Source organism: Pristis pectinata, chromosome 5, assembly GCF_009764475.1.
Source record: "Pristis pectinata isolate sPriPec2 chromosome 5, sPriPec2.1.pri, whole genome shotgun sequence".
NCBI classification, from domain to species: domain Eukaryota; kingdom Metazoa; phylum Chordata; class Chondrichthyes; order Rhinopristiformes; family Pristidae; genus Pristis; species Pristis pectinata.
Window position 1 is genome coordinate 52,429,515 of NC_067409.1, and position 16,750 is coordinate 52,446,264.

General features: G+C 39.6%; 1 protein-coding gene across 1 annotated transcript in view; it reads left to right on the forward strand.

Annotated features, from left to right (window-relative positions):
- Nucleotides 1-16,750, forward strand: part of LOC127570336 (band 4.1-like protein 4B) — a 222,690-nt gene extending 205,940 nt beyond the window's left edge. The window contains exons 24-25 of the mRNA XM_052015785.1: nt 7,239-7,699; nt 13,834-16,750. Coding sequence (XP_051871745.1) covers nt 7,239-7,699; nt 13,834-13,903 — 531 coding nt within the window. The 3' untranslated portion in view covers nt 13,904-16,750. The remainder of the gene's footprint in view (nt 1-7,238; nt 7,700-13,833) is intronic.

Consider the following 16,750-nt stretch of genomic DNA (forward strand, 5'->3'; position numbering starts at 1 on the left):
CTGTACATGAAACACAATATTAGTTGCAGGTACAAGACATAGTTGGGAAGTCAAATGGAAGGTTGGCCTTTATTGTAGATGAGGTGAATATATAAGTAGGGAAGGCTGCAGCTACAACTTAACAGGGCATTGGTGAGACCACATCTGGAGTTCTACATTTTGTTTTAGTCACCTTATTTAGGGAAGAATATGCTTTCATTGGAGATGGTTCAAAGGTTCACTAGATGCATTCCTTGGATGGAGTTAAGAAGAAAAGTTGAGCAGGTTTGTCCTATTCACACTGATGTTTAGAAGAGTTAATCTTAATGTATAACATTTTGAGCAAGCTTGATGAGATAATATTGAGAAGATATCTCCCCTTAAATGGGTGAATTGTTTCAGAATAGGGGGTCATTCATTTAAGATAGAAATGCAGAGTTAGTTCTTCTCTCAGAGGATTGTGGATCATTGGAACTTTCGTCCACAGAGGGCTGTGGAGACTGAATCACTGTCTATTTTGGCCTTGAGTATATTCTGATTTTTGGTCTGTAGTGGTCATGGAAAGCAGACAGCAGTCAGACCAACATCAGATCAGCCATGATACTGAATGGCAGAGCATATGCACGGACTCTTTTAAGCCAGCTCCTGTTTCTGATCCTATTTCTAACATCTACATCTCACAGCTTGTACACATTGGTAGCTGTCCAAGTATAACGGCTATGTCACCCAAACAGTTTGCATGGTACTCACCAACATACTTGTCTCTTGGAGGAGAAGATAACACACCAAAGGAGGCATCAGAAACCAAGAAGAAGAGGCACATCTGCACTTACTCTCAATATAGGTGGTTATCAATAGGACTGAAGCCATGGTAAATGGTAGCCAGGTACACAGACCTTTACTGCTTGATCCATAACCTTTGCTAACATTCAAGCTGCTGATGGTATAAGCACTCCCCTCGTACTTTAAACTTTCCTTTACCAAAATTGTACCCTTGTCATTTCCCTTCAAATACCCTAAATTTCAACCTGCCTGGATAGTGAAAGAAAACAAGAAGATGGTCATGGTGGGGATACGTGATCAACAGGTTTCACTGTGGCACTGACCAGCTTAGATATTATATAGCACAGAGGTATGAAATGCATTTGGTGAGACATGCACATTACAGGCAGGACACCGCTTGCTGGAAGGCAGGGTTGTATGCGAGTTCTGCTGCAGGGTCAGATGATGACTTTGAGCCAGGCTTCAGAAGGCTGACTGGTGTTCAGCATACTAAGAAATCTGTTGGAAAGCCTCTTTGTCACCAACCTGACTCAGTACTTGCAAAGATCTGAGAGCCCTTTCAAACGTGGGATGGATGGTCACCTCTAAATCCTATGTAGGGTCTGATGGCCTTTGTCTCAGCTTCCAATGCAGCACAAGGAGCAGCCACCCATTGTCAGGTGCTCCTGAGAAACATTGGACTGTCATCACACAAACGCATCTTACCGGGATACAAGCACATATTGCTGTCATTATTAACGTAAAACCTATTGTTTAAGGACCTTCGAGGATGTCACAGCAGTTTAAGAATCTGCTCTACCACTGTGCACCCAAGGTGTTTGTTAAGGAGAGTGGCAGTAAATTCATGGATCTGAAACTGTTCTTGTTCTGGATGGCAACTTTTATGCTTCCACACTGTCAGTTATCCTTGCTGCAGCTCAGACAGAGAGAGTGGTTTGTAACTAGCCCCACACCTGCACATTTGCCCTCCAAGGCTATCTGCATTTCCTCACTGAGAGTCAGCACCCTCCCACCAGCTACATTGCAGCCACTGGGAAAGCATCTCATAAGAAAACTAGGACAGGACAAGACTCAAATGAAAAATTACTCAGGGAATATACACAATCCTTCTATTTCATTTGCTATAGTATGATAGGTTAATTTGTAAATTTTGATTGAAATGTGTATTTTGTGTTGGCTTTTATTTTTTCGTTGTGGAAAAGAAAACAGTGAAATGGTTAGTTACTGCATTGAGGTAACTGGCATTTTTCATTATTTGTTCATGGAGTCTGGTCTAGAAGTGGCTATCCAGCACCTCTACCTCTCCCAGCTTCTTGCCTGGTGTTTGGCAGTATGGAGCATATCACCACAAATCCTTACACCAACTCAGTCAAGTACAGCAAAAAGAATGGCTGGCTTTCTCCCAGACTCTGTGCCAGTGGCAATAGGAACACCTATATGTTCAGCTCCCTTGCCTGGTAGCAACTGAACTGTGCAGAAGCTTTTAAGTTAACAAAAAGTACATCAGCACAAACCAGATCACTCCCTGTAAATTTTCAAAACTTTAATTATCTCTCAAAAGTGCTGAAAGCTTACTGAATTGCAACAACAGTCAGAAGAAACAAAACAGCAATTAAAAATAGTGCTGAAAATATTCATTACCTTGGGGAGCAATCGCAGAGCGAAAAGGAGAATGGAAAATTAGGTTTCATCAGAACTTTTATTAGTTTTAATTGCAGTAACTAATGCTGCCCAACTTTCTCAGTATTTCCAGCACTTTCAGTTTTTATTACAGATCTCTGGCATTTTCATTATTTTGCTTTTGTGCTATCATTCAAGTAGTTGAAGATCCCTTTAATTCTGCTGATGGCAGAGAGTGGGTGTTACAGGAGGGGGGCTCTCCTTTCCGGGCTAGTACTTGCAATGACCATAAGGTGTTGGCCAAGGTCAGTGCAATCTGGCCCAATTAAAAACGGTTGAAAAGCTGTCAAGTGTGGGCGCTAGGACAAATCATGCATGATATGACCTGTTGTTATTCTAGAGTGTGCTACAAATTTGTACTAAGCATAAAATATTGCCAGTGTCTTCAATCTTGATTGTTTAGGTAAAACACATAAATATGGCAAATTTGTATTGGTATTATTACTTAAGCAAAGTATAGTAAACTTAAACACATAGGGGTACATTAAGTAGAAACATGTATAGGCTAACAAATGAGTGAAAACCAAAAGTGCAGATACTGAAAATACTTTAAATAGAAAATGTTGGAAATACTCAGCAGGTAAGACCACAAATGTGGGAAGAGAAACAGTCAATGTTTCAGGTCAGAGACCCTTCATCAGAATACTCTGATCTGTAGTTTCTGACAAAGGGTCTCCAATCTGAAATGTTGACTCTGTTTCCCACATATGTGGCCTGAACTGCTGAGCATTTCCAGCATTCCAGTTTTTGTTATATGTTAACAAGGATAGGATGAGGGGGTGAATGATATTTGGTACAAATTAAGACATGAGCAGCAGAGTCCACAGAGGGTAGAAGGAGGGGAGTTGGGTAAGTGTGCATTGCAGTAGTCATGACTGAGGGTTTCAGCAGCAAATGAACTGAGGCAAGAGTGTAATTGGACAAAATTTTTGAAGTTGAAGATAATCAATCTAAGTAGTGATGTATTTTTGTGGTCCAAAGCTTATCTTGGGGTCAAGTATAGAACCAACTTCGCAAACAGTTTGTTTTACTTCATATAGTTGCCAAGAAAAAGGAGAGAGTAAACTGCAGGGGAATGGAATTTATATTGGCATTTGAGGATAATGGCTTCCCACTATTCAGCTGGAGGAAATTTCTGCTCCTTCAGTGATATTGTCAGAGAAACCATTTAACAATTCAAACAGAGGAACAGCTAAGACGTATGGTAGAGGGTACAGCTGGGTTATTGTTAGTTTAAGTGTGGAAACTGATGTATGTTTGGATAACATTAGTGAGGGGTTGTAGATGGGAAATAGGAGAGAGCTGAAGAAAAATGGTTGAGACGGATCAGAAATGATGAAAAGGGAGAAGAAGCTGTTTAAAGTTGATCTTCTGACTTACAGCTAAATAGATGGAATGATAATTTGCAAAGATGAGGGGATTCGGGGTTGAGCATTTGAGAAGATGGTGATGGCAGATTTGAAGAGGGGGGCACTATTTGAGTGTGAGGTGATGGCGATATTAGCTACGAGATCATATGTGAAACAGAGTTTGGAAAAAAAACAACAAATAAGATAGAAGAAAAACTATTAAAGAAAGTTTGGAAATAAAGATGAAAATGATGGAGAGTAGTTGAGGACATGCAAACACTGAGAAGGAAAGAATCTTGTATCAGCATTGGCTGTTAATATAATAATTTGGAGGTGAATTCTTAAATTTGTAACGTGATTTCCTACTCTGCAGTTTGGGTACTGCTGTTATTTTTTGTCACCAGATGTAATTTAAGACTTGCATAAACAGAATCATTGCACAGCTCAATGTGACGCATTATACCCTTTTTTTTTAAACACAGTGGAACCTCCATTACACATTAACTGTTCACTAGGATTTTCTCTGCATAAAGTTTCACCTGGAATGTTGCCCGACTATACAGTGTAGCAACAACAATCATGACCTATCTGATATAGATTAATGTTGTAACTCAAGAAAGATTTTGTTCCTTTCAAGTTAGAACATAGAACAGTACAGCACAGGAACAGGCCCTTTGGCCCACAATGTCTGTGCCAACCATGATACCAAATGACACTAACCCCATCTGCCTGTACGTGATCCAAATCCCTCCATTTCCTTCATGTTTATGTGTCTGTCTAAATGCCTTAAACACCACTTTTGTGTCTGCTTCCACCACCACCCCTGGCAGCGCATATCAGACACCCACCATATCTTGTATGGGGATAAAAAACAACTTGCCCCACACATCTCAAAAAAAAGCTTTCCACTCAGTTCTCCTTTAAAAACTCTTCCTCTTACTTTAAACCTATGCCTTTTTTTTTCAATACCCCTAACATGGGGAAAAAATTTGACTATCCACCCTCTCTGTGTCTCTTATAACTTTATATACATTTGTCAGGTCATCCCTCTGCCTCCTTCACTCCAGGGAAAACAAGCTCAGCCTATCCAATCTCTCCCCATAACTAAAGTCCTCCAATTCAGATAACATCCTGGTGAATCTCCTCTGCACTCTCTCCAGCGCAATCACATACTTACTTATAGTGTTTCGACCAAAATGGCACACAATATTCCCAGTGTGGTCTGACCAGTGTTTTATAAAGTTGCAACATCCCAATTCTTATATTATGCTCTGATCTGTGAAGGCAAGCATGCCATATGTCGCACACACCACCCTATCAACCTATATTGCCACTTTCAGGGAACTATGGACTTGGCCCCTGAGGTCTCTCTGTACATCAACATTCTTCACTCCCCTACCATTTACGGTGTATGTCCTACCCTTATTTGACTTCCCAAAATGCATCACTTCATACTTGTCGGGATTAAATTCCATCTGCCAATGTTCTGCTCAGTTTCCTATATGATCTATATTCTGCTGTGGCCTTGGACAACCTTCTTAGGTATCCACAATACCACAAACTTTCGTATCATCTGGAAACTTATTAATGATACCTCCTCCATTCACATCCAGGTTGTTAATATATATCACAAACAGCAAAGGTTCCAACACCGATCCCTGCTGTATACCAAAAGTTGCCGACTTCCAATCAGAAAAGCATCCTTCAACCACAACCCTCTGCCTCCTACCACCAAGCCAGCTTTGGATCCAATTAGCCAGCTTGCCTTGGATCCCATGTTGCTGGACCAGCTTACTATGTGGGACCTTGTCCAATGCCTTACTGAAGTCTGTTCAGACAACAATTACTGCCCTGCTTTATCATTCTCCTTTGTTACCTTCTCAAAAAAACACTCATCAAATTAATGAGACAGAATTTCCCCGCACTAAACCATGCTGCCTATCCCTAATCAGTCCCTGCCTTTCGAAACGTACATAAATCCTGTCCCTTAGAATTTTCTCCAATAATTTCCCTCCCACTGGATGTAAGACTCACTGGCCTGCAGTTACCTGGCTTATCCCCATTGTCTTCCTTAAATAAAGGAACAACATTAGTTTTCCTTCAGTCTTTTGCTACCTTACCTTTGGCTAATGAAGATGCAAAAATCTCTGTCACGACCCCAGCTATCTCCTTCCTTGTTTCCCATTGCATCTGGAATAATCAATCCATCTCAAATGGCCTAGGGCAGAGGTTTTCAACCTGTGGTCCGCGGCGGGTTGCCAGGGGGTCCGTGAGCACGCCAAGAAAAAATGGAAAGGCGACCTGTTACAAAGACGTAGCTTGCTTGCTTGCTCCAGTTTTCCACTATTCAGAAAATCGGCCATATTTATTCTATCTGTTATAGGCAACAATCTTAGAGACTTAGATGGTGTTCCCTTCCAGTAAGCTGCCGCTTAATATTCGATTTGTGTAGTCAGAAGTGTTCACTACTCACTACTATTCTGTTGTGCACTGTAGTGTTAGTGAGACTGAGTGACATTGTTGGTGTGCCTTAATAATATTGCTTACTTACTGTGCATTTACGCCACAGTGACATCACTGTTAAACGAAAAGTGCGCAAGCGTGTAAATTTTAGTCACTATTTCAATAGGGCCTATGTGCAGTAATTTATGAATGAATTATCAATTGTTTGATTTTGTGGGCTTTGGGGATCCACCATCTAACAAGGACACGTTCTGGGGGTCCGCAGCATGAAAAAGGTTGAAAACCACTGGCCTAGGGGATTTATCCACTCTTTTGTGTTCCAAGGTATCTAATGCCTCTACCTCTTTATACTGATGTGCTCCAGACTACCAATGTATCCCTCCCTGAACTGACTATCCTTGTCCTCCTCAGTGAATACAGGCGATAATTATTCATTTAGGACCTTACCCACATCCCCTGGCTCCACACACAGCTTACCCTTTGGTCTCTAAGGGAACCCATTCTTTCCCTATCTACCCTCTCGTTCCTAATGTATTTGTATGGTGACTTGGGATTCTCCTTAATCTTACCTGCCAAGGATATTTCATGGACTCTCTTTGCCCTCTTAATGACTTTCTTACGTACTCTTTACACCTTCTGTATTCTTCATTTCCTAAGATAGGGTCAAGTACTGCCCCCATCTCTGTCTGGATGATCAACATATCGTCTCAAAAAACTAGCTTGGGCACAGTTGACATCTTCCACCCCATCTGCCCTTTGCGCTAAGACAATCACAGTTAATGTTGGGAATGTTAAAATCATGCACTAGATAACCATGTTGCTTTTACAACATTCTGCAATATGCTTACATATCTTATAGTTTGCATATAAAATGTCTGGTATCCACTAGGGAGATTCCCTCCCTTAATGGGAATTTCACTGTATTGTGTTAAGATTTGGTCAGTTATGTTGTAATTACTCACAGTTGTTATCCATTATTTCCAGGTTGAATTAACAGACAACATATTGCAGTGTTATGACTTTCCACCATCACCAGGAAAATCCTCATCTGTAACGCCTTTGCATGTAGTTAGAGCTCCAAATGATCCATCAAAATCTTCATCAGTGACATATGTACATGCATCTAGGCCTCCGACTAATCCAGGAAAATCATCGGTAACAACTTTGCATGGCATCAGACATCTGACTGATCCAGGAAAATCTTCATCAGTGCTGCCTTGGCATGCCACTAGGCCGCTGACTGAACCAGGAGTATCATCATCAGTAACACCTTTGCATGCAATCAGATATCCAAGTGATCCAGGAAAATCATCAGTAACACCGTTGCATGCAGTAAGACATATGACTGATCCAGGAATTTCTACATCAGTAATGCCTTTGCACGCAATTAGGTATTTAAGTGATCCACTCCCACCAGTTCAACACACCACATCTCCAACAGACAGGTAAGGGAAAATAATGGTTCTGTAATGGATTGCTGTTTGTATTGGGTCATATTTTGTTTCAAGATATATTTCAAACGTGATGGAGATGGGCGAGGTCCGCAATGAATGTTTCTCCTTTGATTTTACTGTGGAGAAAGACATGAAGACTTTGGAACTTGAGGTAGTTGAGGGGGATGTCTTGGGAATAGTCTGCATTACAGCAGAGGAGGTACTGAATGTCTTAAAATGTATGAAGGTAGATAAATCTCCGGGCCCTGATTATGTAGTATATCCAAGAACACTGTGGGAAGCTAGAGAAGAAATTGCAGGAGCCCTGACTGAGATGTATGCAGCATCATTAGCAACAGGTGAGGTGCCAGAAGACTGGAGGGTGGCTAATGTTATGCCTTTATTTAAGAAGGGCTGCAAAGAATAACCTGGGAACAATAGACCAGTAAGCCTAATATCTGTGGTAGGTAAGTTACTGGAGGGGATTCTGAGGGATAAGATTTGGAGCACTTGGAAAGACAGGTTGATAAGGGATAGTCAGCATGGTTTTATGCATGGCAGATCGTGTCTCACAAATTTATTTGAGTTTTTTGAAGAAGTAACCAAGAAGGTTGATGAGGGCAGGTCAGTAGACGTGGTCTATGTGGACTTCAGTAAGGCCTATGATAAGGTTCTGCATGGAGTGCTGCTTTGGAAAGTTAGATCCCATGGGATCCAGAGAGAACTAGCTAATTGGAGACATAATTGACTTGTGGTGGAAGGTTGCTTCTCACACTGGAGGCCCATGACTAGTGCTGTGCCTCTGGGTCGGTGCTAGGCCCATTGTTATTTGTCACCTACATCAACAATTTGGATGAGAATGTGCAAGGCATGGTTAGTAAGTTTGCAGATGACACTAAAATAGGTGGTGTAGTGGACAGTGAAGATGGTTATCAAGAATTACAGTGGGATCTTGATCAGCTGGGTAAGTAGGCTGAGGATTGGCAAATGGGAGTTTAATTCAGATAAGTGCAAGGTGTTACATTTTGGGAAGACAAATCAGGATAGTACTTTCACAGTGAACAGTATGGCCATAGGGAGTGTTGTAAAACAGAGGGACCTAGGAGTGCTAGTATATGGTTCCTGAAAATGGCGTCACAGGCTGGTGAAGAAAGCTTTTGGTATGCTGGCCTTTATCAGTCAGAGCACGGAGTATAGAAGTTGGGATGTTACTTTGCAGTTGTACAAGATGTTGGTAAGGCCACATTTGAAATATTGTGTTCAGTTTTGGTCACCCTGCTATAGAAAAGATGCCATTAAGCTGCAAAGATGCAGAAAAGATTTCTGAGGATGTTGCCAGGACTGAGTTATGGAGAGAGGTTGAGCAGGTTGGGACTTTATTCATTGGCGCCTAGGAGAATGAGGGATGATCTTATAGAGGCGTATAAAATCAAGAGGGGCATAGATAGGGTGAATGAGCACATCTTTTTTCCAGGGTTGGGGAATCAAGAACTTAGAGGACATAGGTTCAAGGTGAGAGGGGAAAGATTTAATGGGAACCTGAGGGGCAACACTTCCACCCAGAGGGTGGTTTGTATATGGAATGAGCTGCCAGAGGAAGTGGTTGAGGCAGGTATATTAACAACATTTACCAGGCACTTGGACATGGATAGGAAAGGTTTAGAGGGATATGGGCCAAATGCAGGCAAATGGGACTAGCTTGGACAGGCATCTTGGATGGCATGGACCAGTTGGGCTGAAGGATCTGTTTCCGTGTTGTTTGACTTTTCTTTACATTTAATTCACAGTTTGACAAGTGTCATTATCTCACATAAGATATAGGCAAATCCTCTTTCCAAACCTAACATTTGTCTGAAAATATGGTTGGAATCCATAATAACCAGCTGAGAAAATAAAAAATCAGGAATGCCAAATTGACTTGACTAATATAGTAATTACTTATGGCCTGAGAGCATGGGATTCTTGTATATGAAAAATATAATTAACATAATCAAAAGATTATTACAAGTCTTTTGGGACATTACCGTGAATGGCAGGTGAAAGCACAGACCCAATAAGTTTTAACTTCAGCATTAATACATGATTAAGTAAGAAACACATGTAACGTTAAGGGAACAAGTGAGTTGTTCATCTTAATGCATTGAATATCTTTGGATTTATGCTAGGTGTGGTGTTCTAGAATTGTTTCTATTTCTAAAAGAAAAAAAATCATTAACTCCATATAAATTCTTAAAGATTGCAGTCTTTTATTATGCATGCAGTTACATGCCACTTCAATGACGGCCCTGCCTCAATCCTTGTAGTTCATGGACCAAGCAAGCAGCTCTCCATATCTCCAAGAAGCTTAATAACATGTTATAGGAGCTTGACTCTTTGCTGGGGTTACTGGGATGCAAGATTTCACTATGAGCTTCAATGGATTTGGTCATCATTTCCTCCAAGTGACAACAAACCTTTATGTAAATGAAAATCAAAAGAGCTATAGATGTTAAAAATCTGAAATAAAAACCGAAGGTGTTTGTCATGCAGCATCTGTGCAAAGAGAAACAGTTAACGTTTCAGGTTCAGGACCCTTCATGAGAACTGGAAAAGAGAAAATGTTTGTTATTAAGATGCAGAGAATGTAAGGGAAAATGGGTCGAACAAAGGGAATATGTTTGATAGAGAATACTGTGATGTGGCGTTTAAAGATCAGTTAAGGTCAGATTAAACTGCTTTGTCTGTGTACTGTGTTGCTAATGGCAAGGCTGTGGGCAGGCCCAGCAGGGCAGACTATACAAAAGAATAAAGAAAAAGAAACACTGAGCCAAAACGAAGGCAGGCAAAAATAACCGGTTCTGATGCAAACTGTTTGCTAAGTAATGTGATTCAAATGGTGCAGAATGGATTTTATGATGGTTTGGCTTTTGATTTGGACATTCCATCAAGGTAACTTATTTGGAATCAGATGACAAATCATATACAAATGTATTAGAGCAGAATTAGGCTTTGCAGCCCCCTCAAGCTTGCTCCACCATAATAAGATAATGGCTGAAGTGATTGTAACATCAACTCCATATTCCTTTTTAATCACCATAACCGTTTCTGTGTAGGTTTCTTCCGGGTGCTCTGGTTTCCTCACATTCCAAAGATGTACAGGTTAGACGTGGGTGTAATTGGGTGGCGTGGCCTCGTTAAGCCAGAAAAGCCTGTTACTGTGCTGTATAAAAAGTTTTATAATGTTTTAAAGTTTTCTGTCTCAGAAGTATTCAAAGACTTTGCTTCCCCTGATCTTTGAGGGAGTTCCAAATATTTCTGACCCTCAAAGGAAAAAAAAACTCAACATCTATCTGTGGTAAATGGGTAACTCTTTATTTTTAAATAGTGACCCATAGTTCAAGATTTTCTCACAAAAGAGAACATTCTCTCCACATCCACTCTGTCAAGAGCTCTCAAGATCCTTTATGCTTCTATCATCCCCTGTCGCTCTTCTAAACTCCAGAGGATACAAGTCTAGTGCGTCAGCCTTTCCACATATGACGACGAACCTGTTCCTAAATATTAGTCTAATGAACTTTCTCCAAACTGCTTCCAAAGCATTAACACATTTTCTTAAATTAGGTGACTAATACTGTACACCATACCCCAGATGTTGTCCCACCAGTGCAGCATTTGTATTCAATTACCCTAACATTCTATTAGTTTTCCTAATTGCATGTGGTACCTACATGCAAATCATGCAATAAGATATCCAGTTCCTCTGCATCTCAAAGTTCTGCAATGTCTCACTAAATAATATGCTTTGCCAAAAATTTCACATTTTCCCATATTATAGTCCATTTGCCAGATCTTTACCCACTCAATTTGCAGCCTCCTTATGTCTTCTTCACTGTATACTTTCCTGTCTTTCAACAAATTTAGCTGGTGCCCTCATCCAAATCATTCAGGTAAATTGTAAAAAGATGAGGCCCCAGTACTTGATACCTGTGGTTTACCACTCATTACACCTTGCCAATCAGAAGATCTCTTTATGCCTATTCACTATTTCTATCCATGCCGGTATGTTACCTCCCACACCAGAAGCTTTTATTTTCCACAATAATCTTTGTTGCATCATCTTACCAAATACCTTCTGCAGATCTGAGTTTGGTACATCTGCTGGATCTCTTATATCCACAGTACATGTTATATCTTCAAGGAACTGTAATAAATTAGCCAAACATGACTTACATTTCACAAAACTTGATGACTTGATTACTTTGAATTGATTGTGTTCCATAACATCTTCAATAATAGCTTTCAACATTTTCACTATGACAGACATTGAGCTTTATCTCTTTCTATATTCCTGCTTTCTATATCTCTCCCTCTTTGAGTAGTTATATTTTGTTTCTTTCCAACCTAGTGGAACCTTTCGCAGATGTATGGAATTCTGGAAAATTAAAATGCATCAACTGTCTAATCTTGTGTCTTTTTTAAGATGGTTTGCAGGAACAAGCCAGGGAACTGCAGGCTAGTGAGCCTAATAACAGTGGTGAGGAAAGTTACTGGAGGCGATTCTGAGAGATAGTTTCTATCTGCATTTGGAAAGGCAAAGACTGATTAGGGACAGTCAGCACAGTTTATTCTGTGGGAAATCATGTCTCAAAAATTTGAGCTCTTTGAAGAGGCGATCAAGAGAATTGATGAATGCAGGCAGTGGATGTGGTGTATGCAGAATTTAGCAAGGCCTTTGACAAGGTCCCGCATGGTAGGCTGGTCCGGAAGGTGAGATCACATGGGATCCAAGGGTGACCTAACTAACTGGATAGAAAATTGGCTTTGTGGAAGGAGTCAGAGTGTGGTTGTGGACTGTTTTTCACATTGGAGGCCTCTGACCTGTGGTGTGCCGGATAGATCAGTGCTGGATTGCCTGTTGTTTGTCATGTATATTAATGATTTGGATGCAGGTGGCATGGTTACTAAGTTTGTGGATGACACCAAAATTGGTGTAGTGGACAGTAAAAAAGGTTGTCTAAGGTTACAACAAGATCTAGCTCAATTGGGAAAGTGGACAAAGGAATGGCAGATGGAGTTTAACTCGGACAAATGCGAAGTGATGCATTTTGGGAAGTTAAATCGGGGCAAGACATTCACGGCAGTGTAGCGGTTAACGTCATGCTATTACAGTGCCAGCAACCTGGGTTCAATTCTGGCCGCTGTCTATAAAGAGCTTGTACATTCTCCCCATGTCTGCATGGGTTTCCTCCAGGTGCTCCGGTTTCCCCTCTCATTCCAAAGACCTATGGGTTAGGAAGTTGTGGGCATGCTATATTGGTGCCGGAAGCGTGGCGACACTTGTGGATTGCTCCCAGAATGTGAGTATATGTAACAAGCTGCCAGAAGTGGTAGAGGCAGTTTAAAAGACATTTGGACAGGTATGTGGATAGGAAAGATAGGCTAAACACAGGCAAGTGGAACTAGCTCAGGTAGGCACCTTGGTTGGCAAGGGTGAGTAGGACCTGATTCCGTGTTGTATAACTTTATGACTATATCTCACTGGCCATTTCTTTTAAGAAGCTATGTATTATATGATTAAAATTAGAAGGCTGCTTATTCTGCTATCAGGTGCTACATCTTATGAAATCTTAATGATTAATTAATGAGGATAAAGGGGAATCCTCCTTTGGCAAATGAAAACCTTTTCATGGTGGAGTCAGAAGGCAAGGGTGTGTGAATTAAGTAATTGACTAATAAAACTACTTACAGGCAGTCCCCAGGTTATTGACAGGGTCCTGTTCCTGAGAACTGTTTGTAACCTGAACCGTTCATAAATTGGAACTGAACAGTGAATGAGTGAGCCTGCTCAGCACTTCCAGCTCTGCTTGGCTTGACCTGGCTGCCGGTTGTTGTGGCTGGGGGTCGGTAGGGGCAGTGGGGAGAAAAAGCATGTGAGAATACCCCATTCCCACTTGTCAGAAGATGCCTGCAGCCCTGCGGCAGCCAGCAAATCCCACCGGTCTCCCAAACACTCATTCATATGTATGGACTGTCCTTAATTCGGATGTTTGTAACCTATGGAAGTCCTGTACTATTATTTGTAATGTAAAATAGTCCCGTTATTGTCATACAATGTTGGAAGTAAGTGTTAAATTTGCGTTACGAATAAGTTATTCATTTTTTTGCAGTGCTGATAATTTGAGGCGTGAGCTGGATCGAGAGAAGATAATGAAGCGTCTTTTAATGACAGAATTGTGAAAACGCAGCTCGGATCAAGTGGCAGAAATGGACCAGGGCCTCTGTGTGCCTTTTGTCTGTTTGCATTCCTTTTGAATGTCAGACAAAGCAGCTTTGATGCGTGAAGTTTGTTACACTTTCTTCATTGTGATTCATAAAAATGCATCTGTTTTTTTTAATCATACTGAACTAGATGTTTACATTACTTTCCTGCTATAATCAGGAAGGGCTTGCTTTACAAGGGTCAGCATAAACTAAATCCTTGATACTGCCTCTGTAACCAGTGTCGCCAATGCAACAGTGTGAAGGTTTGCTTTGTTGAAACGACCATTCACAACAAATGTTGTACACAGCTTACTTTAATTATAAGGAAACAAAGTCTGTCTATATTTGCACTACGTTTTGGAGAATATTTTCATAGGAATGTGGAAAACAGTCACTTTGTATACCTGGAGCTATTACTGAGCCACTACATTTTGATGGTCTAGTTTTACGTGAAAGGAGAAAGTAAACTTAAGGTTTAATATTGTTTTAAAAAAACACTTGAACATAAGCTGTATATTCTGCAGCCAAATTAAATGTTTAAATGATAGGATTGAGATCTGCAATACGCAAATTTGTACTTAACATATTTGCATATTCCCATAATGTAGTTATTTAGATAAATCTAACATCGAGACACAGACTTTGGCCAGATACTTGTGCTTAACATACAATTCATAGGATGTTAACAGCATACCACAAGAACTTCTGAACCATGAAAGAAAATCCTTATTAAAATGCCCTGTAAATGATATTTTTCCAAAAGGAAAGTTGACAAAAGGCCATGTTCAGTTAAACCTATTTTCAAATAATTTTGTAGCATTGTTCATAATTTACTGTAAAACTAGACAATTTTGTCACAGGATTTTTTAAAGAACAGTTCAGGTACATTACTTCTCCAGTTTGTGTGTGTTGCGCAAAATGGCAAGATATAGGCATAAATTTTATAAATGATATTTTTGGAAAACAAATTTAAAGATTTTTAAAATTCAATCTTAATTGATTTTCTTTGTTTTTTGAACAAGTGCTCAAGGAAATCACAACTATACTTGGGTTGTCACATACTAGTGCTGGTGCATAATTGTTTAGTCTTACAGTAAGGCTCAAATTTACAACAATGTTTTTCATTACAATTTATTTAGCCTGGTTTGTAGAGATTTTCTTTGGACAGGATGGGAATGGGAGTCTCTCTTTTAATCTACAAAACTTTGCTATAATCTTCAGACTGTGAGTTCAAAGCAAAATTTCAGCAGATAATTGGGAGATTCTCAAGAGCAGTGATACTCAGATGGTGGCTTATGAGCCGCAGGTGGTTCTTTGAAGTGCAACTTGCTGCTCTACTACAGAAATGTCTGATTTCTGTATTAGAATATGAAATTTTATTGTACTAGAATATAGTAATTATATTGCATTTCCCATTATACATTGTTAACACTAGGACACCAGTTTAAAAAAATTCTTTGAACAATCTTGTACATTCCTCTTGTGGACTTCTGTTTGTTTTTGTATTTGGTGGAATGGTGCACAGGGCATACAATAGCCATGTGGCTCTTTTGGTTAATGGTAATTGTGAATGTGACTCCAGAGTCATATAACTGATTATCATTGGTCCAGAAGAAATTTCCAGTGCTGATGTCTTAAGATTATTTGATTTTTCATTAAGATATTTTTCTTCCTCTCAAATATATGGGGAAGTATTCCAGTACTGTGACTTGCACATTGAGGACAGTAGACTTCTTCAATGGTTCATTAATCATTTTCCAGAATGGTACTGGATATGTTTTTTCTGATATATTTGCAGATGCCTGTCAGTGCTAACTGAAGCCAAAAAAACAAAACATGGTGTGATTATAAATATTTTATTGTAAATAATATACTTTGAGTAGAGATTTGCCTAAACAAACTGGGATGATTTTTAAAATGTTTTAAGATGTTTTAATGGTTGCTTTAATAATTTAAAATTGTCATGCCAATAGAACCAGAAATTTGACAGCTTTTGCTTAGAAGTTGCGGCAAATATGTAGGTACTTAATACAAAGATGCGTGAAGGGTGTAGATTTTCACCACATTAAATAATTTAAATCATGTATAATACAAAATCCATATTTATTATGACATTCTGGTAATTCTAATTTTCTTGGGGATGGAGTTAATATTTTAAAATTCCTTTAACAAATTTGAGGGTAGTCTATCATGAGCTGTTTTACCATGTAAACTAATGCGTTGAAATGATGAGCATTAACTCCAGTATCTCCATGCAGTTATAACTCAACAGGACCATGGATTATGTTTTAGCTAGATAACCTCAATTTAGGTACAAGTTATTGGACAAAATCAAACAGTAACAACATCGGGTATTTTGTGCTTCAAATGTACAATAGTTGTCATTATAGCTAAATGCAATGGCTATTTACCTTTGTTATTCGTAACTTTGCAATGGTGTTACTGCTTTTGAATAGAAAGGTCTTGCATGTAGTTCAGATACTGGATAAAAAATTTCTCAGCTATTAAAGGGACATGAAGATGAAAATGTCAACCTGCCAGAATTCTGACCCAAAAAAAGAAAATACAAGTCAATTAACATCAAAAAGCAACACAAATGGCCTACAAATCTTTGCTGGGATTTATCCTTGTATGCATATGGTATAATTACATTTCCCAAATAGCTGTCAACCCCTTTTCTTTCTATCCAGTCTGATCTAGGAAGTTGATGCAGTTTCTGGTTTGACCATAATCTCTGATTTACTACCCTGTAAAGAAAGTTCCTGCCCTGTGTTTTAAATGCTTTGAATTAAATCTCATACCCATTTCCCTTATTTGTAATTA